General features: G+C 47.0%; 2 protein-coding genes across 2 annotated transcripts; one reads left to right on the top strand and one right to left on the bottom strand.

Moving 5' to 3' along the window:
- Positions 1-2,862: 2,862 nt before the first annotated feature.
- Positions 2,863-5,683, top strand: Mrpl11 (mitochondrial ribosomal protein L11). The gene is made up of 5 exons (XM_028771126.1): positions 2,863-3,073; positions 3,418-3,513; positions 3,859-3,952; positions 4,039-4,198; positions 5,411-5,683. The coding sequence occupies exons 1-5, from the start codon at positions 2,951-2,953 to the stop codon at positions 5,514-5,516; spliced, it is 579 nt and encodes a 192-aa protein (XP_028626959.1). The 5' UTR covers positions 2,863-2,950; the 3' UTR covers positions 5,517-5,683.
- A 13,929-nt stretch (positions 5,684-19,612) lies between these two features.
- Npas4 (neuronal PAS domain protein 4) lies at positions 19,613-25,207 on the bottom strand. Its single transcript, XM_028771238.1, has 8 exons — positions 24,878-25,207; positions 23,974-24,125; positions 23,698-23,800; positions 23,321-23,588; positions 23,024-23,133; positions 22,567-22,702; positions 21,007-22,436; positions 19,613-20,356 (listed from the first exon to the last, which is right to left on the bottom strand). The coding sequence occupies exons 1-8, from the start codon at positions 25,050-25,052 to the stop codon at positions 20,328-20,330; spliced, it is 2,403 nt and encodes an 800-aa protein (XP_028627071.1). The 5' UTR covers positions 25,053-25,207; the 3' UTR covers positions 19,613-20,327.
- Positions 25,208-25,756: the final 549 nt, after the last annotated feature.

The following is a 25,756-nucleotide window of genomic DNA, read 5'->3' as shown; positions in this document are numbered from 1 at the left end:
TGGGACCAATGTAAAATTGTTAGGCACAGCAGCTTACATCTGTAACCCCAGTACTGATGCAGAGACAGAGAGATCCCTGAAGCTAACCAACTTGTCACGTGAGCTAAACTGATGAGTTCCAGGTTCATGAAAGATCCTGTCTCAAAAATAAGGTGGAGCGTGATCAAGGAAGACGTCCAGTGTCAACTTGTGGCCTCTACACTAACAAGCACATGTGTGCATGAGTACCTGCACAAATATATGCACACATTCTGGTAAATAGATTCATTTACCACACACCACAGGGGGTGGAGGAAGAGGAAAAAATTGACTGGTGGAACTTTTCAATGGTACAAGTGCTCATGGGTCCCCCACACTCTTGCAACTCCAAGAAACTCATTAATTCTCAAGCTAGACTTGCCAGAATCTTTTTTTTTTTTTTTTTTGGATGTGGTGGTTCCCTCTGTATATGAGGAAAATAGACACTTCTTTTATGCTTCATTACAAAAGTCATTGGGTACTACACTCAATTCCAGGTGCCAGCCTGGTCTACAAAGCCAGTTTTTAGGATAGCCAGGGCTATACAGAGAAACTCTATGTCAAAAGAAGAGAAGGGGGGGGGGGAGGAGGAGGTGGAAGAGGAAGAAGAGAAGAAGGAAGAGGAGGAGGAAGAAGATGAGGAGGAGTAGGAAAGGGAAGATGAAGAAGCAGGAGAAGGAGGAAGAGGAGGAGGAGGAGGAGGAGGCGGTCATTCAACATGGAGCCTACCTCTTTCTTTCACAGAGGTTCTCTGATGGGAGGGATACTCCATTTTGGTATAGCACCACGGAGAACCCCCAACATGTCAGTTGTTCTTGCCACAGCTTACAGAGTTATGCAGGGGGGATGTAAGGGAAGTTTCAGGGACTTGAAGCTGCTGGGCCCCCTTTCAACCAAGCAGCTAACTCCTGTGGGTCTCTTAGGGGATGTCTCTTAGGGCCACATACCGCTCCTGTCAACACCACAGCACTGGCTCAGGGATTTCACTGGGCGCAGAAGATGGTGATAAAAATGAGGCCTTTAGATTCCTACACAAAGGACCTGACTTTCTTTGCCAGCAAGTTGTAGAGAAGTTCAAGTCTACAAACATTTTCAAAAACAGTGGTGAGGTGGGGTTAGGAGGTGGCTCAGTAATTAAAGTGTTTCCTGCAAAAAGAGTCAGGGCCAGAGGCTAGATCTTAGGAAACACAGGTAAATGCCGTCTGGGCATGGTGACTTCCCTGTAAATCTAGGCCAATAAGAACTCCAGAGCAAGCTGGTTTACAAGATGAACTATACTGGCAAGCTCTCGATTTGAGTAAGAGACCCCACCTCAGAAGAGCAATGGAAGAGGATCTTAACATCAACCTCAGCCCTCCACAGGCAGGCACACATGTGCAAATGCACTTACACACATTCACCCACACACATCCAAAAACATGTACATTGCACACACAAGGAAATGGAAGAAGAAAAGAAAAAGTCAAGGATTGTGAGAGGCGGTTTAGAGGAAGATGATAGAATCCAGAGAGGTAGGTATGCTACATAATAGGTTGCCTGGTCAACTGGAGAGAAATTATAAAAAAGAAAAAAGAAAAAAAAGAAAGAAAGAAACTGAAGAATTCTCCTAGAATCTGAAGGATCTCAAACATTTACTTAGTGAAAATTTCCTTCAAAGTAGTCTCAGTCTGGAGACTGGATCAGCTTTTGGAGAAACTTATATCCTAGACTATTGTAGAAATAATGGAGCATTCAGCCTACAATTAGTGGAGCTTTACAGCCACGTGTGGTCAGGGAGAGTCTGTCAGTCAGAGAGCCCTACCAAGGCCATTGCTATCCCAGAGTGCCTAGGTACACAAGATTGTTTTAGGAAGTGATAACAAAGGCTTCAAACACCACTTGGTTCAAATGCCATTCCCTAAAAAGCAAGTAACGAAACCATCTGCTTCCAATAAAAAAATGAAAGATAGGGAAGCAGTAAAGTATGTCTAATAAGCTAGTGGGAAATCAGGTTTGACTGGGATGAGGGTTCAGAGACTTTGCATTTCAAAAGCTCTGGGAAGGGGCTGGAGAGATGGCTCAGTGGCTCTTTCAGAGGTCCTGAGTTCAATTCCCAGCAACCACATGGTGGCTCACAACCACCTGTAATGGGATCTGATGCCCTCTTCTGGTGTGTCTGAAGACAGCTACAGTGTACTCATATAAAATAAATATTTAAAAAAATGATTAAAAAAAAAAGCTCTGGGAAGATTTCTTCCCTCTGTACAAACAGTGGTAAATATCTTCTTGGTTCAAGTATCGTTCTTATATGGCCTTTAACGGCTGAGGCTAAAGCAATATGCATTACTGAGCTGTCATGCCAAACATGAAATAGGTAACAGAAACAGTAAAACAGTAACCTAGCCCTAATTCTTTGTCTAGCTATAGTTTCCCGTCAGTAATCATATTTCCTTTCCTGAAAGAAAAGAAAACAAAAACAAAAACAAACAAAAAACACATGGGGAAACAAAAGACTCAAGGGACTCCCACTTTGCATAACTTGCTCGGTTTCAAACACTAAGATATCACTGTGTCCAGCAGATGGCAACTCAGAGCACAGCCAACAGCAGGCGCAGGATAAGGAGCCGAAACTACATACCCACAATGCTGTGCGAAGACTCAAAGTCCCGAACTCCTGTTTGGCTGTCTAAGATGATGCCTGTGCGCACTGCTGAGGGAATGTGTGTACTGAAACAATATAGGTTCTCGTCCTGCCTTCAGAGCGCAAAGTTCAATTCATTTTTAAATTCAGTAACTCGTCTTTAGTTGGAGAGCTGTATGCCTGTAATAAGACTGCTTTTTTTGGCCTCACCCTAGCCCAACACGAGGGCCCTTGACTTCTGACCCAAAATGGCAGCGCTCAGAGCGTAGTTCTTTGCTTCTCCGAGGTGAATTTAGATTAAAATCCTACATCATGTCGAAGCTAAGCCGGGTCACTCGGACCCTCAAGAAGCCCGAGGCTGGCGGCGTGATCCGGTCCATCGTGCGAGCAGGCCAAGCTATTCCTGGGCCTCCACTAGGTCCCATCTTGGGTCAGGTGCGGTTTCTGGAACCCGGCCTGGGAGACGTGGGAGAGTGCTCTCGAGCCGGGGAAGTCTCCTTTATAAACGTGTCTCTGCTAGTCACACCTTCAGACCTTATGTCCTTGTATTACTTACGTAGCTTCTTTTGACCTCAGCATCTCTGACCCCCAAGTTGGCTAGTTGCTGATTAAATGGAACCTTGTGGATGAACCGCCTGGAAGCCAAAGCTGTAGTTGAACCTAGATATAAGAAATATAGGAACACCAAAAAAATGAAGATGAAGGAGGGAAGGGACAGGGGCACCTGGTTGGTAGAAAGCCTTCAGCTCCGTACTTAACTTTGTATCTGTTCCTCATAGCGAGGTGTCTCTATCAACCAGTTCTGCAAAGAGTTCAACGAGAAGACAAAGGACATCAAAGAAGGCATTCCCCTGCCTACAAAAATTTTTATAAAGGTACAGAGAAACTCATTCTCCCATGTACTTCCTTGGCGCTTGAAACTGGTTACCTTGGTTGCTTCTGTGTCTCTAACTTGGTTACCATCTTCCACTTCTCATTTACACAGAAGCCTAGACCGTAATTTCTCTGAACTGACTTGATCCTGCTGTATTGTGGTTCTTACTTCACTGGGCTTCCAGAGGAGAGTTGGGCTGGGAATAAAAATGACAGGGATGTGTGCTGTAAATTTGTTTTTACTGTCTTTTGTGGTGTGCAAGTTGTTGGGAGAAGGAAAGGGACATTAGAAATGTCTTGGACCCAATCAAAAACCAAGAAATTCTCATGTATCTTTTTCTATTAAGCCCGACAGAACATTTGAGCTCAAGATTGGGCAGCCTACTATTTCCTACTTTTTGAAGGCAGCGGCTGGGATCGAGAAGGGGGCCCGGCAAACAGGTGAGGACTAAAGTGGGCACCTGAGATTCTGGTGTATCCAGAGAAATGTAGTGGCACTCAAAGAATTCCTTGTTCCTTCTTCCCAGGGAAAGAGGTGGCAGGCCTGGTGAGTTTGAAGCACATATATGAGATTGCCTGTGTCAAAGCTAAAGACGATGCTTTTGCCATGCAAGACGTGCCCCTGTCTTCTGTGGTCCGTTCCATCATTGGCTCTGCCCGCTCCCTGGGAATTCGTGTGGTGAAGGAGTGAGTATCTTGAGAGGAATGGTATGCAGAGGAACCCAAAAAAATTCTTGATTTGGGAGTAAAGCTGAGAAGACCCATTACAGTGAAATAGTCAGGGTTTTGTTTTGTTTTAATTTATAGCATATGTTAGTTATGCATACTAAGCTTCATTGTGACATTTTCATACATGTCTAGCATTCTAGCAGATTCTAGCAGAAGGATATGGGATGAAGTCTCATCTCGTTTGGAATATACTTCATAAGTACCTGTTCTGTGCTAGATGTGGTTCTGGGCACTGGATAGAACCAGGGATGAACAGTGGTGCTTGGCCACTCTGGAGAAATGTGAAGTCCTAAAATAGAGGCTAAAATAGATCCATACAGAGAGGCTTAGACTAACAGGTGGTCAGTGTTATAAAGTCAATGGATGTCGTGAGAGCAGAGAGGAGAGTTCCTGCTTTTACTTGATGTGTCATTGAGGACTCTTGAAGGGAGGTGACATGGAAGCAGCCCAAGAAAAGGAGGGTAAGAGAGGGTAAGATTACAGTGAACAACGAGAGGTAAGGGGCTGAAGCTAAGTTCATTGTGGTCTAGGAGTCTTGTCTAGAGGCAGATGGGATATGGCCTGAGGGAGGGACCAGTCCGAAGGGCCTTTTGAGACCCTTTTGAGGGTACATTCAGACTCAATCCTAAGGCCAACAACCACCCCAGTCAGCTGGCTTTGGATGAGCTCAGGATTTGTTTCTTTCAAGTAACTTGTCAAGTGGAAGAGCATTTGGCCCAGAGCATAGCAGAGACAGGAGCAGGGTCAGTCATCACTGGCAGTTTGTTGCTGGTGTCATTCCCTACAAGGCTGGCATCAGTTGTTCCTCACGGGTTGGGGTTAGAGCACAATCCGCCTGGATGGTTTTTCAAATCTTTACTTTGTGGGACACAGAGGTAAGTAGATCAGATCTACATACAACCCTGTGACTCCCTCATGTGAAGTGTGTGTGGCTCCAAGGAAGGCCTAGGAAATCCCAGTGGTCTAGTAGAGGCCGCAGGGTAAGTAGGTAGGACTTGAAGACAGGAGTCAAGGTAGAGGAAGGTAGAGTGTGTGGGCTGTGGTCCCAGGCAGAGAAACCACAGATGAGCAGAGGTACGAAAGTTGGAAAGTCCAGGGAGGAAAATGGGCAGGGCAGCTGGGGTCTGAACCAGGACCAGCCCCTCACTGACCATCTGTCTCTACCTGTAGCCTCAGTGCAGAAGAACTGGCAGCTTTCCAAAAGGAACGAGCCGTGTTTTTGGCTGCTCAGAAAGAGGCCGATTTGGCAGCCCAGGCAGAAGCTGCCAAGAAGTGACCCCAACTTTCTGTACTCTGGGAATTTGAAGTGAGAGGCTGAGAAGGGGCCCACTGAGGAAGCTGAGCCAAAGGACTTCATGCAACCCTATTTACAGCTTCCTGACATATTTCTATACATATGCTGTGCCGAGGGATCCAGCCTGAATAAACATTCTTTGTCATCAACTTTCATCTTCTCTCCTGAGACCCCAGAGATGGGGACTAATACTGACAGTTACCAGCCTTCACAGGTGTCAGCTGCCCCATTCCAGTTCCATGAACAGGAATCCTTCTCCTTGTGTGAACACAGGCTCGACCAAGGAAATTACCATGCCCGGTGCCTTGGTCGGCCTTGTATTGTTACATCAAAATAACCAAAGTGTGGTATTTTATAAAGAAAAGGGATTTATTTGACTTCTGATTCATGGTGCTGGTGTCTGGCAAGAGCTCACTGGGCTGCATCGCAGCGTGGTAAAGTGGGAACAGTCACAACATAGGGCCGTCTGTGTGAGGTCGCCTCACCTGAAACAGTCCCCACCCTAAGGCCCACATTAATGAAGGTTGAACTCCCAGCACCCTCCACTAGACCACACTTTTAAAAATTAGATTTATTCGTTTTCTTTTATATGTGACTGTTTTGCCTCTATGTATGTATGTGCAACATATATGTGCTTGTTGTCTGTTAGAAGAGAGTATTGGATCCCTGGGAACTGGATTTATGGGTAGTTATGGACCAGTATGTGGATCCTGGGAGTTGAACCTGGGTTCTCTGTAAGAGCAACAACAGATAAGTGCTCTTAACTGCTGAGCCATCTCTCCATTCCACAAGACCCATTTTTTTGAGATAGGCTCTCACTATGCAACTCTGGATATCCTTGAACTCACAGAGATCCACCTGTCCCTGCCTCCCACATTGCTGGGATTGAAGGCACATGTGTACCACCATACCAGGCATAGGCCCCACTCCTTAAGGATTCCACCACCTACCACACTGGGAACCAAGCCTTCAGCCCATGAGCCTCTGGGAAAGAGGTCCTAACATTCAGGCTCTTGAGTAGAGGCCAGGGAGAAATCCCATGTTCGGGGTTGAAGATGTAGTTTCTTGGTAGAGCTGCTGCTTATGCAAAGCCTCGACTTCTATTCCCAGCACGTCAAAGCAGATTAGCCTGTGTTCATCCCTCAGGGACAAGAGGGCACAGTTGATGGGGTCCACAGACACTAAGGCTTAGGCATGTTGCTTGTCTCTCCTTAGTATAAATGTTGGGGAGTGTCTACCTAAGAAATAGAACCCTGTCAGAGGATTCAGATCACAGATATGCTTATTTCTAGATACAGGGGCAACTTCATGCCTCTCTAATAAGTTGATATGTTTTGTTTTTGAGGCAGGATCTCATTATGTAGCCTTGGCTAGCCTGAAACTGGCTGGCTATGCATGCCAGGTTATCCTCAAAGTCTGCCTGGCTTTGCTTCTGAGTGCTCAGGTTAAAGGTGTGCATTGCCACACCCAGCTCCTTACTATGGCTGGTTATTTGCTTTTTAAAAACTTGCCATTTGGTGCTGGAGAGATGGCTCAGAGGTTAAGAGCACTAGCTGCTCTTGCAGAGGTCCTGAGTTCAGTTCCCAGAAACCACAGGATGGCTCACAACCATCTATATAGTGAGATCTGGTGCCCTCTTCTGACCTGCAGGTGTACATGCAGGCAGAACGCTGTATACATAGTAAATACATCTTTAAAACTTGCTGGTTTTTTTTGTTTTGTTTTTGGTTTTTTGTTGTTGTTGTTGTTGTTTTTAGTGCCGTTGGAGATGAAACCCAGGGCCTCGTCCAGCCAGTGCCAGAGCTGTGTCACTCTCAGCTCTGCCTCTGCCAAGTTTCTGAGTCTACCCTGGGTCAAGGAGAACAACTGAATCGCAGCCCCAGACCTACATAAGTGAAGTTCCAGTAGATGCCTGCCTGAGAAGTCCTTGGGGACACTTGGCTTGTCTGAGAAGTCCTTGGGGACCCTTGGCCTGCCTGAGAAGTCCTTGGGGACCCTTGGCCTGCCTGAGAAGTCCTTAAGGACCCTTGGCCTGCCTGAGAAGTCCTTGGGGACACTTGGCTTATCTGAGAAGTTCTTGGGGACCCTTGGCCTGCCTGAGAAGTCCTTGGGGACCCTTGGCCTGCCTGAGAAGTCCTTGGGGACCCTTGACCTCCTGTTTTCCCATTCTATAGAACATCCAGTGTTCTCTCAGAAGTGAGGCAGAATTGACAGGAGAGGTGGAAGTTGTGTTTGCCATGTGTTACATGCTGGACATTATTTTTTGTTTGTCAACATTCTGGATAACAATTTAGTCAATTTTTCACATAGTATTAATAGTTAAACATTGTTTACTAATACAATTAGTACTGTTTTATCATATGTGTATAATCTATTATATACATATAATGTATATAATATATATATCTTTATACACTATTACCTTTTACTGTTGAGATATAATATAATCACATTATTTCTCCCTCCCAACCCTTTCATATTCCTGTCTTTGTCCTTTCATATTCATGGCCTCTTCTTTCATCAGTTATTATTTGCATATAGGTATATGCATATATATTTGTAAATATAACCTGTATAATGTTACTTGTATGTACGTTTTCAGGGCTGACCATTTGGTATTGGATAACCAGTTGACATGCTTGTCCCTAGAGAAGACCCTTAGCATTCCTTAGTTGCCTTTGCTTGTGTGTCAGGCTGAGGTCTCACAGGCTTTCCCTCATCCACCTTGGTATGTCTATTGTGGCATCTTTGTTTGGCTCGTGTTTACGCAGTCATGTTAGGGAGACTTTTGGGTGTAGCTTCTGTGGTTACTAGAAGACACAATCTCACAGTAAACTTCCTAGTCCTCTGGCTCAGACAAGATTTTCACCCCTCTTCTGAAACACTCCCTGAGCCTTATCTGGGGGTGCTTTCTAGATGTGTCCACTGGTACTGGGCTCCACAACTCTACATTTTGATTGGTTGTGATTTTCTGTACTGGTTTCTGTCTTACAAAGAAATGTTTACTTGGTAAGGGGTGAGGACTACGCTATCTGTGGACGTAAGAACAAATGTCTAAATTGTTAGGGATTATGCTGGTTTAGTAAAGTAGTGGTTATACATCCTACTCAGGATCCATGACCTCACTAGCTCTGAGTCGGCTACATTTCCAGTGTCGGGCATGGTTTCCCTCTTGTTGGGTAGGGCTTAAGTCCAGTAGGCATCTTTGGTTACCACCAAGGAAGAGGTGCCACGATTGCACTCTTAGCTCTGCCTTGCTGTTTATTGAGATTGTTCATAGGTGTCATGGCTGGGGAGAACCATTGGTGGTCTCTCTCCCTGGCACCATGAGAGCCGGTCCTCAGGAAGGATGTTTTCAGTTCAGTACTGAATACACTTTTCACACTTGAAAAAATTTGGAAAGTGTTACAAAGCATCTATAAGAAAATAAGACTAAAGTGGCTCCGACTGTAAGGCACTTGCTGTACATGCATGAGAATCTGAATTCAGTCACCTAGAATCCACATGAAAAGGTTGACTGTAGGGATGGAGAGATGGCTTGGGTTAAAAGCACTGTCTGTTCTTCCAGAGGTTCAATTCCCAGCATCTACAGGTAGCTCACAACTATCCATGGGATCTGATGCCCTCTTCTGGCATAGAGGTGTACATGCAGAGAGAGCACTCATAAATAAATAAATCTTGAAAAGAAAAAAAGAAGAAAGTTTAATTTGCTGGGCAGCGATAGAACATACCTTTAGTCCCAGCATTCAGGAGGCAGAGACAGCAGTGATTAAGGCCAGCCTGGTCTACAGAGTGAGTTCCAAGGCTGCACAGAAAAACCCTGAGTTGAAAGACGGGAGAAAAAAAAAAGAAAAGGTTGATTGTGAATAATCCTGGAACTATCACAGTCACTAGGAAGGCAGAGTCAGGATTCCTGGGGTCTGCTGGCTAAGCATAGTCAACGAAGGCTACAGCACATGAACTTTTGAGTGCAGCACAAATATCTCCGGATTCAGTGAGAGACCCTGACTCAAAAAATAAGGTAGAGATGAGGCTGGAAAATGGCTCAGCAGTTACGAGCACTTGCTGTCCAATTATAAGTGTTGGAGTTCTGAGCCTGGCACCCACACTATTTCTGAATCAAGCTGGGCACCTAGCAATGACTGTAACCCTAGCTCTGAAGAAGGCTCAGAGACAGGATTGTTGAGGCTTGCTTTCCTCCAGCCTTGACAAGAAAATAGCCCCAGGACTAAGTGAGCCCTGCTCAAAGGGAGAGTGAAGGATGGTACAGGAACAACATGAGGCCCTTGGCTGGACTCCATGTGTGTACTCTCCTGTGCCTGAGCACATATGCACATACAAATAGGTTAAAAGTTCAAAACTTAAAAAAAAAATAAAGTGAATGGAGAGATGGCTCAGGGATTAGGATCACTGACTGTTCTTGCAGAGGTCCTGAGTTCAGTTCCCAGCACTCACATGGCAGCTCATCTGTAGTTCCATGGGATCTGATGCCCTCTTCTGGTGTACAGATGTACATACAGACAAAACACCATATACATAAAATACACAAATAGATAAAAATTTAAAAATAAGATAGATTGTAAAAGACATCCAATGTTGACCTCCAGTCTCCACATGCTCTGGTACACACAGGCACTCATACATAAATATGTATGCACACACACACAAACACACAAAAGCAAAAGAGAAAAGGAAAGGAAAAGGGAGGAGAGGATACTGCTAATTATGGTAGTGATGCCTGAGGAATGGACACAGGAAAACCAAAAGTTCAAGGTCATCTCAGTTATATGCCAAGTTCTAGGCTAGCCTGGGCTACATAGGACCCTGTCTCAAAAGAAAATTTGCCACCAGTGATGGTGACTGTCTTAGTTAGGGTTTTACTGCTGTGATCAGACACCATGACCAAGGCAAGTATTATAAAGGATAACATTTAATTGGGGCTGGCTTACAGTTCAGAGGTTCAGTCCAGTATCATTAAGGCAGGAACATGGCAGCATCCAGGCAGGCATGGTGCAGGAGGAGCTGAGAATTCTACATCTTCATCTGAAGGCTGCTAGCAGATACTGCCTTCCAGGCAGCTAGGATAAGGGTCTTAAAGCCCATGCCCACAGTGACACACCCAACAAGGTGTGTCACTCCAATAAGGCTACACTTCCTAATAGTGCCACTTCCTAGGCCAAGCATATAAAAACCATCACAGTAACACACACCTTTAATCCCAGCACTCAGGAAACAGAGGCAATTAGATCTTGGTGAGTTAGGGGCCAGCCTAGTTTACAAAAAGAATTCCAGGATATTCAAAGCTACACATAGAAACCCTCTCTAGAAAAAACATTGTACTTTAAATATTAAAAAGAAAAAGGCGCCGGGCAGTGGTGGTGCACACCTTTAATCCCAGCACTTGGGAGGCAGAGGCAGGCAGATTTCTGAGTTCGAGGCCAGCCTGGTCTCCAGAGTGAGTTCCAGGACAGCCAGGGCTATACAGAGAAACCCTGTCTCGAAAAAAAAAAAAGGAAAAAAAAAGAAAAAAAAAAAGACAAAATCTCTTCTAATCTTCTGTATGAGACTCCTGCTGATATCATTTGTTGTGACCTCCCTCTCTCTCTCTCTCTCTCTCTCTCTCTCTCTCTCTCTCTGTGTGTGTGTGTGTAGGGGTGCACACTCACATTTTATGCTATAGAACACATGCAGGAGTCAGATGACAGGCTTAGTTGTTGGTCCTGACCTCCCACCGTGTTTGTGACACGGTCTCTTTGATGTTCATACCCTCATGCTGAAGGCCAGCTACCAGGGAATCTCCCCTCTTGCTGTAGGAGCACTGGGATTACAGACGTGTGAGTGCACAACTTCACATGAGCTCTGGGAACTTAACTCAGCCCCGCACACTTGCATGGCCAGTGCTCGACCCGTTAACCTATATCCCCAGTACAGGTTCCTGCTATATTGGGGTACATATTTATACATAATGTTAAAAAATTGGGATCTGGGGTGTAACTCAGCGGTGGAGACCTTATCTCTTTCTGTCCTTTTTTAAAAAGAAAAATCTCTCATTAAGTATTCATTTCTATTTTATGTATGTGAGTATTTGTTGGCAGGGTTTTGGTACTTCATTTATACCTATACTTAGTGCATCACATCTGGATCTGGTGCCCATGAAAACCAGAAAAGAGAACTGGGTTTCCCGGGCTGGAGTTAGAGATAGTTGTGAGCTGCCATGGGGGGGGGGGCTGGATCCATCTCAGAATCTCTGCAAGAGCTGCAAGTGCTTTTAACTGTTCAGACAGCTTTCTATCCTCCTTTGTTTGTTTGTTTGTTTGTTTTTGTTTTTCCTAGACAGAGTTTCTCTTTGCAGCCCTGGCTGTCCTAGAACTTGCTCTATAGACCAGGCTGGCTTTGAACTCAGAAATCTGCCTGCCTCTGCCTCTGGAATGCTAGGATTAATGGTAGCTTCTTTTTTTTCTTCTCTTCTTCTTCTTCTTCTTCTTCTTCTTCTTCTCCTTCTCCTTCTCCTTCTCCTTCTCCTCCTCCTCCTCCTCCTCCTCCTCCTCCTCCTCCTCCTTCTTCCTTTTTTTTTCTGTTTGTTGAGACAGTTTTCCTCTGTAGTCTTGGATGACCTGGAACTTGCTCTGTAGACCAGGCTGGCCTCACACTCACAGAGATCCACCTGCCTCTGCCTCCCTAGTGTTGTAATCAAAGGCATCCACCACCGCTGCCCAGCTTCTTTTTCTACTTTTAACCAAGCAATTATTTAGACTGTTTCTCACTACCATCTTTCTGTAATAATTTGTGCATATTTGTGTGTCTATATGAAGGTCAGCGGACAACCTTGGGTGTTGTTCCTTAGTAGGTTCCCATCCTGTTTTTTTTCTAATTTTTATGTATTTTTACTTTTAATTGTGTGCATATGTAGCACACAATACCAAATGTGTGTGTGAGTACATGTGCCTATGGAGGCCAGAAGGGGGTGTGGGATCCCCTGGAGCTGCAGGTACAAATGTTTGTGAGCCATCTGATGTGGGTGCTGAGAACTGAGTTTGAGTCCCTTCAACTGCACCAAGCACTCAGCCATTGAGCGGAAGCTGCCGCCCCCTCCATCTTGGGACAAGGTCTCTCATTGTCATGAAACTCATCACCTAGGCCAGCTGGCTGGCCCTTAAGCCCCAAGGATATGATTATCTCTGCCTCCCCAGCTCTAGGGTTATCCTAATTTATTTAGCCAAGTTCTTAACTGTTTTATATTTTGTCAGTTGCATTTAAAATGAATGACAAGTCTCACATGGTAAGGCCTGCCTGAAACCTAGGTGTTTTAGGAAGACGAGGGAACAAGGTCATGACTTTAAGCCAGCCCTGGCTATGCACAGCAAGACCTTGTCCCAGATAAATGGCTCTGTATGAGGAACATATCTGTAATTCCAGCATAACAACCCACTTGGCAGCTGGGTTCCTGGAACCTTGCTAAGGGTATCAAGGGAATCGGGAAAGGACATACACACATACAACGAAGCTGGGATCAGGTGGGATCTAACACTATTGCTACCGTTGCCTGGACCTCACCATGCTATTTAGTACATGGGGCAGGGTTAGCTAGTCTCTGTAGTAGATCTCTGTGGGTGAACAGTCTCAGGTTATAACTATCCTAGAAGAGGAAGCTGACATTGCTAATCTTTTTACACACTGATCAATCCTTCAAAACATGTATACCAGACTCCCAAGAAAAGCTTTGCCCTTTCTCTTTAAAGTGCACCACATGAGGAATTGGTCTTGGAGTCCTCCACAAGGCGTGACCATGACAAGATACATATAAATTCACTGAGAACTTCAACTGCTCTGTGTGTGCTGCATAGCTTTGTGTTATTTGACACAAGATGAAGTCATTTGAGAGAAGGGGACCTCACTTGAGAAAATACCTCCATAAGATCAGGCTGTGGGGCAGCCTGTAGAACATTTTCTTTTCTCTTCTCTTCTCTTCTCTTCTCTTCTCTTCTCTTCTCTTCTCTTCTTTCTTTCTTTCTTTCTTTCTTTCTTTTCTTTCTTTCTTTCTTTTCTTTCTTTCTTTTCTTTTTTTCTTTTTTTTTGTTTTTTTGAGACAGGGTTTCTCTGTGTAGCCCTGGCCGTCCTGGAACTCACTCTGTAGACTAGGCTGGCCTCGAACTCAGAAATCCGCCTGCCTCTGCCTCCCAAGTGCTGGGATTAAAGGCGTGTGCCACCACTGCCCGGCTGTAGAACATTTTCTTGATCATGATTGATGGGGGAAGGCCCAGTTCATTGTAGGTGGGGCTATCCTTGGGTTGGTGGTTCTGACTTCTATAAAAAAAAAAGCAGGCTGAACCAGCCACGAGGAGCAAGCCAGTAAGCAGCACTCCTCCATGGCTTCTGCATTGACTCCTGCCTCCAGGTTTCTGCCCTGCTTGAGTTCCTGCCCCCCACTGCTTTTGATGGTGAACTGTGAGTGAAATAAACCCCTTCCTCCCCAACTTGCTTTTGGTCATGGTGCTTTATCACAGCAGTAACCCTGACTAAGGCACAGGGCTTCCTCCACTCCCTGAACATTGGGTGGACAGAATCAAGAACAGCCAGTGCTACACGAAAACCTCTCAGAAACAAAATAAAAAGAAAGAACAGAAAAAGGAGAGAGCGAGCTGGAGAGATGGCTTAGGATTCACATGCTTGCTGCTCCTGCAGGGGACCAGAGTTTGCTTTCCAGAACCCATGTAAGTAGCTCACAAACATCTGCAACTCCAGCTTTGGGAGGATTGACGCCCTCTTCTGGCTTTTGTGGGCACCTGCATACATGTGCCTATACAAATAGAAACATGTATACATATACATAAGCAAAAACAAACAAAAAACTGTGGTAATGGGTGCCTGTAACCCCAGTACTAAAGAACCTAAGGCAGAAGGATTGCTCTAAGTTTGAGACCATCCTAAAGAACTTCAAACAACAGAAAGTTACAAACAATCCTGTGATGAGTGTAACTTCTTACATTCTTTCTTTAAAAAAAAAAAGATTTATTTATTTTATATATGTGAGTACACTGTTGCTATCTTTAGAAACACCAGAAGAGGGCATCAAATCTCAGTACAGATGGTTGGGAATTGAACTCAGGACCTCTGGAAGAGAAGATGGTGCTCTTAACCACTGAGACATCTCTCCAGCCCTCTTATATCCTTTCTGAGGTTATGTTTCAGGGTTCAGTATCACCAGTACAGAGACCGAGGACAGTGGTAGGTAACAACACCTGGTGTTAGTTGTGTAGGTATATGAACACACACACACACACATTCATTTTCTCTCTCTCTCTCTCTCTCTCTCACACACACACACACACACACACACACACACACACACACTGCAATTACAACAGTTGCAAACAGATTCCTGTCACCCAGTGAGTAAAATTAGTTGTTAAGATTCATTCTGTTGCTGGGTGGTGGTGGCGCACGCCTTTAATCCCAGCACTTGGGAGGCAGAGGCAGAGGCAGGCGGATTTCTGAGTTCAAGGCCAGCCTGGTCTACAGAGTGAGTTCCAGGACAGCCAGGGCTACACAGAGAAACCCTGTCTCGAAAAACAAAACAAAACAAAAAAAAGATTCATTCTGTTTAATTTATGTATGTGCTTATATGTTTCTGTGTGTTTGTATCTGCTTATGAGCACAGTGCACACAGAGGCCAGAAGAATCACTGACTCCCCTGGAGCTGGAGTTACAGACTGTTGTGAGCCACCTGACATGGGTGCTAGGATCTCAACTCTGGTCCTCTACAAAAGCAATGTGTGATCTTAACTGCTGAGCCAGATCTCCAGCTGCTGGCTAGATTTCTGTCTACTTGACTCGAGCTATAGTCATTCATCTGAGAGGAAGAAACCTCCATTGAGAAATTGTCTCCATAAGATAGGCAAGCCTGTAGGACATTTTCTTAATTAGTGATTGATGGGAGAGAGCCCAGTCCAGCCCATTGTGGCTGTTGGTTCTGAGATCTATAAGAAAGCAGGCTGCACAAGCTATGGAGAGCAAGCTAGTAAACAGCACTCATCCATGCCCTCTTCATCAGCTCCTGCCTCCAGGTTCCTGTCTTGCCTGGGTTCCTGTTCTGGATTTCTTTGGTGATGGACTATGATGTGGAAGTACAAGCCATATAAACCCTATCCTCCTCAGTTTGCTTTTGATCATGGTGTTTTATCACAGCAATAGTAACCCTGACTAGGACACCAGCACTTTGTGGTTTTGGTTTGGGGTTTTTGTTGTTGTTATTTTCAGGGGTTTGGTTTTTTGCTTGTTTTGTTTTGTTGTTGTTGTTTTTGAGACAGGGTCTTTCTATGTGGCCCAGGTTGTCCAGGAGCTCAAGATTCTCCACCCTCAGCCTTTTGAATGCTGGGATTACAGGTGTGCAGTACCACACTCAGCTAGAATAAAACCTACATTTTTTTTTTTTAATCGTGATCTAGAAGTTCTGGGAAACCTTCTCTCCAGCTACTCTTCTGCTTGTCTCAGCCCTCAGAACTTTCTTTGTATTTCTTAATCAGGTCAAACACTCTCTCATTTTAATATCCTTACAGATGCTTCCTTTAGATTTGACCATTCTCTGTTCTCATCTGCTAGGTGTTAGCTCAGTGTCACTTTCTCAGAAGCTGACATTGTAAGTTAGTCCCCGGTTACTCTGTCACGATACTCTAGTTCTTGCCTTCAGTTCTCAGGCCTTTTCTTACCTCTTGTGATGTTCCCAGTTAAAGTGCAGCTGTCTGGCCCCACCTATCTTGTCTGTCCAGTTTTCCCAGAACCAAGGGCTGCTCCCAGTTCAGGCAGGTGTCAGAAATGATTTATCACAGGAAAGATGTAAAAGAGTAGAACTAATCCTTAGGTTCCATCTTTCTTCTTGATTGTGTATGTGTGTGAGCATGAGTATCACGGTGTGCACAGAAGTCAGAGGATAACTTACTGCACTCACTTCTTTTTTTCCACCATGCAGAACCTAGGGATTGAACTCGGGTTGTCAGGCTTAGCAGCCAACACCTTTACCCACTGAGCTATCCCCTTGGTCCCTGAGTTCAGTCTTTCTGGTCCCCAAATTCAAGCCCTCCATTGTGGTTTGGATGATAATGGTTTCTGTAGGCTCATATATCTGAATGCTCAGTCTCCGTTTGGTGGACTATTTAGGATCAGGAGGTGTTTGTTGTTGGACGAGATGTGGACTTTGAGGGTTCTCTCTGCCTCTATCTTGTGGATCAGATGTAAACTCTCAGCTACTTCTCCAGTGCCATGTCCACCTGCATGCTACCATGCTCCCTGCTATGATGGTCATGGAACAACCCTCAGAAGCTCTAACCACGTCCCCAACTAAATGCTTTATTTTGTTACTTTGGTCATGGTGTCCCCTCATAGCAGTAGTACAGTGATTAAGACACCTTCTCTCATGCACTCTGTTCCAAGAACATCAGTTACTCTCAGATACTGAAGTCCTTTCCTCTTCCAGGGACTCAGTTTACCTGTCTGTTCTAAGGTGAAGATGTTCTGAGCTGCAAGGGCCTCAGCGCCAAGAATAGAGCAGCTTCCTCTCCTTCCAGCAGGTGGCGATATTGCCACTTCTATTTTGTTTTCTTCACAGGATCTGATGGTCTGGCTCTTCTGTAATCCTACCACCTGGGAGGCTGAGGCAGGGGGATTTGCAAAAGTCTGTAGCCAGCTTGGACTACACAGTGATCTCCAGATTGGCCTGGGCTGAAGAATACTATGCTGTCTCAAAAAAACAAAAGTAAAAACAAAACAAACAAACAAAAAATTCACCTATCACCACCACCACCATCACAACAACAAAAATAAACCAAAGACAAGAGGGCATGGGGACATGGGGCATGATGTAAAGACAGTACACATCTCCAATTTTATTAAAAACAACAACAACTACAAGCTTTAATCCCAGTACTCAGGAGGCAGAAGCAAGATCTCTGTGAGTTCAAGGCCAGCCTAATCTATAGAGTTAGTTCCAGGACAGCTAAGGCTACATAAAGAAACCTTGTCCTAAAAATAAAAATAAATGAATTTTATTTAATTTAAACATTAATTAATTATTTAAAAAACCACCCCAAGGCAATCTAGTGCTCGGAAGGCAGAGACAAGTTACAACAAACAAGCCAAAAATATCAGAGGCAAAATAAACAAAAAATATACAACAAACAAAAACAAAGAAAGCATACACTATTACCACCCACCACTAAATATCAGGAAGTCTTTCTTTTATTCTCACAGAAATTTCATTTCTTAAGTTCACCCATTTCTTAATTTTTATTATTTTCTATTAGTATATGTGATGTGTGTGTTGTATATGCATGCAGTGTGTGTAGTGTGTGTGTGCAGTGTTTTGTGTGGTATATATGTGTGTGTGTAGTGTGTTGTATATGTATGTAGTGTGTGTGGTTTATGTATGTGTAGCATGTGTAGTGTGTGTGATATATGTATATAGTATGTGTGGTATATGTGTGTGAGGTGTGTGTGGTATATGTGTATATACTGTGTGTAAGGTATACATGTGTATGTAGTACATGTAGTGTGTGTAGTGTGTGGGTAGTTTATGTATGTATAACATGTATAGTGTGTGTGTAGTGTGTGCATGATATATATGTGTGTAGTGTGTGTGTGTTATATGTGTGTGAGGTGTGTGTGTGTGGTGTATGTGTGTATAGTATGTGTGTGGTACATATGTGTATGTAGTGTTATAGTGTGCGTGTATGTGTGTACGTGTGCACACACTTGTGAGCATAAGTGTGTCCTGAGTGCAGTTACAGGTCAGAGGACAACTTTCAGGGGTCAGTCATCTCCTCCCACCAAGGATCAAACACAGGTCATCATGCTTGGTGCTGGCACCTTTCTCCGTCCCGCTGTCTCCCAGTGCTGAGGAGGGAACAGAGCTGAGACAGATTCCCCTTGGAGATGACAAGGAAGCCCTTGGCTCCACCTAAACTCCCATCAGAGAAGAGAGAGGTCCCTGTGAATAGCTTCCTTTCTGCGAAGAAAGGACCCTCTGAAGGGCCTGTCTCTGCAGCAGGGCTTCAGAATGAGTGGAGGCTAGAGAGTTTTCAGAACTCTGCTCTGTGTTTCTGGAGTTGTCGTCCTCTCCCTGAGGAATAGGCTTTCTCTAAGTCTCCAGAACACTACTGACCTGGAGGTCAAAACGACTTGAGTCTTTGCTGCACTTCTTGAGTTGGAAGAGACTTTTGTCCTGTCCTGATACTGTCTCTTAGTGGCTGTTATCATCTTACTTGTGAGGAAGTGGAGGCTTTAGACGCACCAGGTCTTTCTACCTCTTAACTTTCATTTGTTCCCCCATTAACCACAGTTTGTGGGATTGAGACTTCAGGTTTGGAGTCAAACACCATTTTCTGACATTTCCTCCCCCAGTGACTGGTCCTCGGCTCCACTTTGCAGACTTGGAGGGGTCAAAGGAGAAGACTACTTGGCCCCTGTTCCAACCAACACCACCTCTCTTGGGGAGTCTGTGACGAGATGGTATAAGACGGTTATTCACTGGCTTTGAGAGCCGGGAGAACAGCCCAGGCTTGGGAAGGGCTTGATGTGTTTCCCACCTGTAACTGTGGGGGAACACCCATCATCCAGTTGCTTTATCAATGAAATGGAGCTTTATTGCAGTGGATTAGATATTTGCTAACTGAAAAACTCTATGCAAGCATAACAGCTTTCAGCTTCTGATTTAAAAATCTAAGCCTCCACGAGGAAATCAATACCTTGAAAGACCAGGCAGGAAACGACCAGAAACTTTAAACCCATATCCAAACCGGTGTCAAGCTTGTCCAGCTCCAGGCTCCCTCCTCCCCGCCACACCGTGAACACTATAAACCCAGGCAGAGAGAAAGCTCCAGTGTCTTCAGTGTAGTGTCTGTTTCAGACAAGTGCACAGTCTTCTAACACTGTGTGGCCAGAGTCAAATGGAGATATGAACAAGTTCGCTTAGAAATACCAGAGCTGAGAGGAGGTCCCTGTGTCTCCTGCACCAGCCTCCTATCTGGGCTCCTTAAGTTCTCCCCTCCCCTCCCTTCCCTTTTCACAATAGTCCACGACACCAGAGATACCAAAAAGGCAAACTGGACTTTATTATAAAGTTGGCTACAAAGTCACCGCAGCACCACGAGGTGGCCACCTGGGCAAGCCTAGGCGGTCTGGCGGCCGGGTGAGTCCTGCACCAGGTACACGCACTCGTGCAAGCACACGTGTGACGGCAAATCTGCCTTCCTCCATCGGAAAGGAATGTAGCGTCTCTTCGCGCCCCCCACCCCAGGCGCGGGGCGCAAAAGTCACAGGAAGGGCCGCCAGGGCGGCAGAGTCCGTCGGAATTGAAATCCCGTTACTGGTTTGTAGAGAATTCTACGTGGGTGTCAAGAGCCCCTCAGGGCACAGGCTAGCCCCAGGTGGGCCATGCCTTTCCCCCACCAAAGCCCAGGGGTGGCTTGGTCCCTAGGAGTGGAGAACTGGCCCAGGCCCATGGGGCAGCGCGGTGGGGAAGTGAGACTCCCCCATTCTCCGCTTGAAATCCATTCAAGGAAGCTCACTACGAGTGAATACAGATTGAAATGGAAACTGGGATCGCTCGAAGTCCCTTGATTTTAAAAAGTTGCTCCCCTCCCTTGCCCTCCCACCTCCCCCCTAAATCTTTCAGGGCCTGGGGAATCAGATATATCCCCCTCTGGCCCCCAGAATCCCCCCAACAGTTCCGGGGGGGTGGAGAGCGGCTCCACGTCTTGATGACAATATGCCATACTTGACGACGTTAAGTCACAGACTTATTCAAAACGTTGGTTCCCCTCCACTTCCATCTGTGGGGGAAGAGAGAGAGAGAGAAAGAAAGAAAGAGAGAGAGTCAGTCAAACTTATTAAGTAAAAGGGTTCTTGGGCTCAGGCTGTGGTACAATATTGCTATATTTTATGGACTTCAAATGTGTTAGCCAAATGAAATGATCCCCAGGGTGTCAGCAGATAAGAGGCAATATGGAAGGAAACTGTGGCTACAGCTTTGGACAAACAGCACAGGGCCACCAGAATGGAGTTAGGGGCTTGGCACTGCTTATTCTTTCTCCTTACTGTAACCAACTGTTCCTCTGTGTCCCCTTTAGGGGGAAGCATCAGCTTCTATCAATTTTATGTGACTTAAAGTTTCTTTAACTCTGGGGCCTTGATTATTTTTGTCTATAAAATGAGGGTGTTGTGTGGTGTAGGTCTCTCACAAGCTTTCAAGCTTTTGCCTAGGGATGGTCTATCATGTTATCCCACCTCACCTGCCCCGCCCACCAGGTCTACTCCTCTTTCACTCAAAGCTTTGCAGTATTCTTACCTCACTACTCTCCTTAGTAGGAGGTGATATTGTTCTCTTAATAAAAACAGAGTTTCAGAGAGGGGAATGGATTCACCCAGTCTATCCAGTGTCTGGTTAGAGGGCCAGGGCTCTTAGATGTTTAGGTGGACTCACCTTCATGGAAGCTGTCTTGAACTCGGCTCTGGAGTTGATGCAACTCATCAGCAAACCCTTCGTAGGGGAATGTTGAGACACCTGTCTCAAAGGCGGTTTCATAGGTGGCCAAGTCCTCCAGGAAGCTGTGATCTTCTGGGGACAGGTTGTTGCAAGGTGACAGGGTCCCTCCTGGGACCTCTGCCTCAGGATCTCCTGAACCCCATTCCCCATTGGGGTCTGGAGTAGAAAGATCCATGAAGATGTCTTCCACTGGCGTCTCTTCCAGGAATAAATTATCAGGGCCAACCAGGAAGTCCAGCTCCTGGCATTTCCAGGGTTTAAGATCCAGGCTAAGCACAGGGGGTCCAGCCCCTGACAGGGACAGGTTGGGGTTCAGGGGCTCCAGCCCTCCAAGTGGCTCCAGTCCCCCAGTGCCAGCCTCAGCTGAGAAGGGCCTGTCCATGCCCTGAGCCAACTGGCTGATTTGCTGGACGAGACGGTCTATCTCATTTTGTTCTTTCTCTGTGTAGTGGAAGAAACTTTGCTTGACCGGAGAGGCCTCAGGTGTGAGCAGGCCTTCAGGCACTAGGGGGACGTCAACAGAGAGGGGGCCCCGGAGCTGAGCTAGGGCCAGGAGTGTACAGTCCCCATTACCAGGGCTGCTAGGACTTGGGGGCAACTTCTCATAGAGAAAACTGCATCCCTCCTGGGCAAAGTAAGTCTTGGTGGGATTGGGGCTCAGTTGTTCTGGGAAGGTTTGGCTGGGACTGTTCAGATGAGCTTGGAGTGCTGTGCTGGGGGGCGTCAGCTGCTCATGGCCGGGGCTACCCAGAGGTTCTGGGAATGTGGCAGTGCCAGGAAGTAGCTGGTCAGAGAAGGTAGAGGTACACGGAGTCAGTTGGTCTTCAAAGCTTCTGGCTGAGCTTTCAGCCAACTGTCCTTGCAGTGAACTGGTTAGCGGGTCTGGGAAGGTTGCACTGCTGGGTGTCAACTGTTCAGAGAAAGTCACTGTGCTTGGCGTCAGCTGTTCTTGGAGAGAGCTGGGCGGAGGGGGCAAGTGAGTCTGGAAGGGCTCATGGAGGCTGAAGAGGAAGGCACAGCCTCCTGGCTGGTGGGGTGTGTAAGGTGGCGTACACACCAAATCCTTGCTCAGGTCTGCTTGGAGGGACGGCTCAGGCCTAGCAGGGAATGGCAGGTAACTGAAGCCCAGCTCTTTGGAGGGTTGGGGAAGCTCTTCTGATGTTGGGATCACACCTAGTTCAGGAGCCCTGGGGAAGCTGGCACTTCTAGGAGTCCCCAGGGCTGGTGTAAAGAGTGGATTAGAGCATTGCTCCTGGGAGAAGACATTCTCAGAGAATGAGGGTAGCACAGATGTGGTGCCTAGGACATAGGCTGCCTGGGTATCTTCAGAGTTTAGCTGCTGGCGGAGGCTCCAGGCTTCCGTGTCACTGAGAGGAAAGAAGAAGCAGCTTGTAAGGGTTTGCTGTCCATTACCAGAGTAGTTTTCTTCATTGTATTCCCTCTATGCTGACCTTGGCTCTCCCTCCCCTCTCCACCACCTTCTATCTTACAGCTTACCTGATAGGGTAGTTATTGGCAGTAATAGGGCCTTCTGGACCTTCTGAGTATAGCATGCAATAAATCCATGTCCAGCCTCCATGCTTAGCTTGAAGTCTCACCACCATTTCAGCCTGAATATCTCCACTTTCAGCCACTGGGGAGAAAAGGGGATACAGGATTAGAAGGTCCATCAAGCACCACCACCTACACACCCACCTTTCGTACCTCTACACTGAACTGAGGGAGCCATGACATATTCTCTCCTGACTACCCTAACCTGTACCTCTATGCTCCCCACCTTATCACCCAATGTCCCCTAACTCTGCCCTATTCTTGCCTTGACTTCTCATCCTCAAGTTCACTCTGCAGCCTCCAAAGCTCCTTAACATCAGTTTGAACCACAGCCCATTCCTGGCCTGTCTCCCATGCTTTCTCCCAGCTTCCTGTGCTATTCACAGCCTCTCAGGACACTCACACAGGCGGTAGTGTTGAGAAGAAGCGTGGGCCAGGTCCTCGGGGTGTAGCAGTCCATACCATGATTTACAGAGCAGTTCGTTGCGCTCAAAGCCCAGGTAGATTAGGACACTGGGAAGGTGGAAATGATGAGATCAGCTTTCTGTTTTCCTTACTCAGAATGCATGCACTTCACTCCCTCCCATGTTCTCTGCCCACTTAAGCCCCATCCTCCCTGCCCTGAATCTAAGATCACAAATCTAATGTTCCCTTCTTTCTGGCCTCCCTTCTTACTGGAGTTTGAACACTTTGGGCTTACCTTTCAGAAATGTCCAGTAGGGCTAGGTCTTTAGCATGCCGGCTCTGGAACATGGCCAGGAAGAGAGAAGCAGGACCAGGGCCAGGGCCAGGGCCAGGGCGGGGTCTTGGCTCCAGTGGGGTGCAGAAAGCTGTGAACACGGGGTTTCCTGCCCAGTAGGCCCCAGGTGGGTGAGCATGGAATCGACCTCGAATAAGCACCAATTTGTTGCCTGCACTCTGGCGCCGGAGGGACTTGGAGGTGTTGAATCGACAACGGAAAAGGCGATCTAGGTGAGCAAAAGGAAAAAGTGTCTAAGAGGGCGGGCACGGGAGGAGAGTAGATGGTTGGATCAGGGCAGAGAGGAGTGGACTGAAGAAGCAAGAAAAAGTTCTTACCAGCATCCAGAGCAGAGGGCATGGTGAGCTGCTGGCGCACAGTGAGATGGTCAGCAGGGTCAATGATGTCGTAGATACTGTCACCCTGGGCAACCAGGTCCACCTGGAAAGGAGAGGTGATCATTAGGGAAGACAGCAAGAGCCAATCTGCAACCGATGACTTTTCTTAGGGAAGAATCCTCCACCGCTGCCTCCAGTAACTCTGTCTTCAGTAGTGAAAGGCTCATTTTTCCCACATATGCCTCAACCTGAGATGCAAGGACTCTCAGTACTCACCATAGAGTGGCCCAGATGCTCGCTCACACTCTCCGATAGGTATAGCAACTTCCCCTCAGCTGTGAACACAAGCAGAAATCCAGGTAGTGCTGCCACGATGTCTTCAAGCTCTTGAGCAGAGAGAAGCCCTGTGGGGCCAGCCAAAGGAGTGCCTGTAGGGTGAGAAGATGTGGTGAGTCAGGATAAGACTCAGAGATAACACAGAAATGAAGAGAACATCTTCTGAGTCTCAGAGAAGACACAGGAAATTCTCACAGACCTAGTTCTGCAAACACCTGTTGACCCTATGCTTGTGGATCTTGGCCAGGAGACCTGTTGCTAAAACTATCTAGCCAGGGAGCCCCCGGACTTTCAAGCCTGGTGGGAACCTTAGCAGCCCTCAGCTGTCAGCACTGTGGACAGAACTCTCCCGAAAGCACTGGGGTTCAGCACAGCGGACAGCACCTGCGAAGGGCTGTGGCCATTTCAGCACCACGGGCAGTACCAATAAGGGTGCTGGCTTCAGGACGTCGGACAGCGCCCCAGAGAGCCTAGAAAGACCCTCTCAGCATTTCTTAGCACATGCTGCTCTTCCCCTTACTTTGCCTGTAAACAGGCTTTCCCTGCAGCTTGCCAGGCTTCCTTCCCTACACTCCGGATTCCTGGAGTGCCTTTCAGGCAATGGGAACCTGGATCATTCTGTTTTAGCGCTATCTCCCACAAATCCGGTGCTAGGACTATTGTTCAGGCTAGTCTAGAGGGAGCTCAGAAGAAAAAGTAGGAAGTCCAGGGTCCCCTCAAGTCCCTTCTCTCCACAGGCTTCCAGCACGCTGTCTTAGACAAGCGGCAGTCTTAGCGCGTTCCCTCAGATTCTCCATCCCTGGTCCCCGTCAGCTCTGGTCTCCGGTAGCCCAAGCTCGCTCACCTCCAGCAAAGAAGACACCCTTGCGAGTGTAGATGCAGGCAAGACTCATGATGTGCAGGTAGGACAGCCGGACCTTGTCCGCTTCAGCCAACGGCAGCAGTTCCTTGAGGTTCCGAATCTCGGCGTTGATCTGGTCGCGGCGCGCCTTGGAGGCGCCCTTGGTGGATCGGTACATGACTGCCGGCTGTGGAGCTCCAGCTCCGGCTCCCAAGCACCTGCGATCCTTTCCCGATGCACCGGAGGCTTCCTCTTCCTTGCTTCCCGGTCTTTTCGCTCAGGCTCTTGCTCGCTCTCGCTCCACTCCTGGGCTCCGCTCGGCAGCGCTGCCCCCCTCGCCAGCCTCGATCCGCCTTATATAGCTCCTGACAGGCGTGGGGGGCTCGTTTTAGAGACGGGGGGGGGGAGCGGGAGGCGGGAGGTTGGGCTAAAGCAAGCTGCAGCGGGAGCCACTGGCTGGGGAGGGGGGGTGCTCCTCCTCCCTCCCTGGCTTCCGACGTCATCTCGTGACGTCGAACGGGAGAGGGAGGGGGCGGGGGAAGGGGAAGAAGGGAGGTGCGGAGGGGGCCGGCTGGCGAGAGCTGTGCAGAGCCAGGGATGGGGTGCAGGGACCCAGTTTTTCCATTGTATTCTATTGGAAGGAGGAACGGTACATGGGTTAGGGTGATCTGAAGCGCTTATCAGGAGAGTTTGTAGAAGGCAAGGAGGGGCTGCTGTCAACACTGATTTTTCTAAGGAGGCAAAGGATGAGAAGGGGCTTGGTCCTCGGCCAATTTGCAGCCATCTGCCAGGCAGGGGTCAAAAGCACTCAAGGGACTTTCCTTGGCTTTGGGGGCGGGGCTAGGTCACAACTGGGGGTCTTCTCTGGGGTCTATTCACTCT

The sequence above is a fragment of the Grammomys surdaster genome, unplaced genomic scaffold, assembly GCF_004785775.1.
Source record: "Grammomys surdaster isolate TR1022 unplaced genomic scaffold, NIH_TR_1.0 205, whole genome shotgun sequence".
NCBI lineage: Eukaryota > Metazoa > Chordata > Mammalia > Rodentia > Muridae > Grammomys > Grammomys surdaster.
The sequence above is the reverse complement of the archived record's forward strand: the minus strand, read 5'-3'. Positions and strand labels throughout refer to the sequence as shown.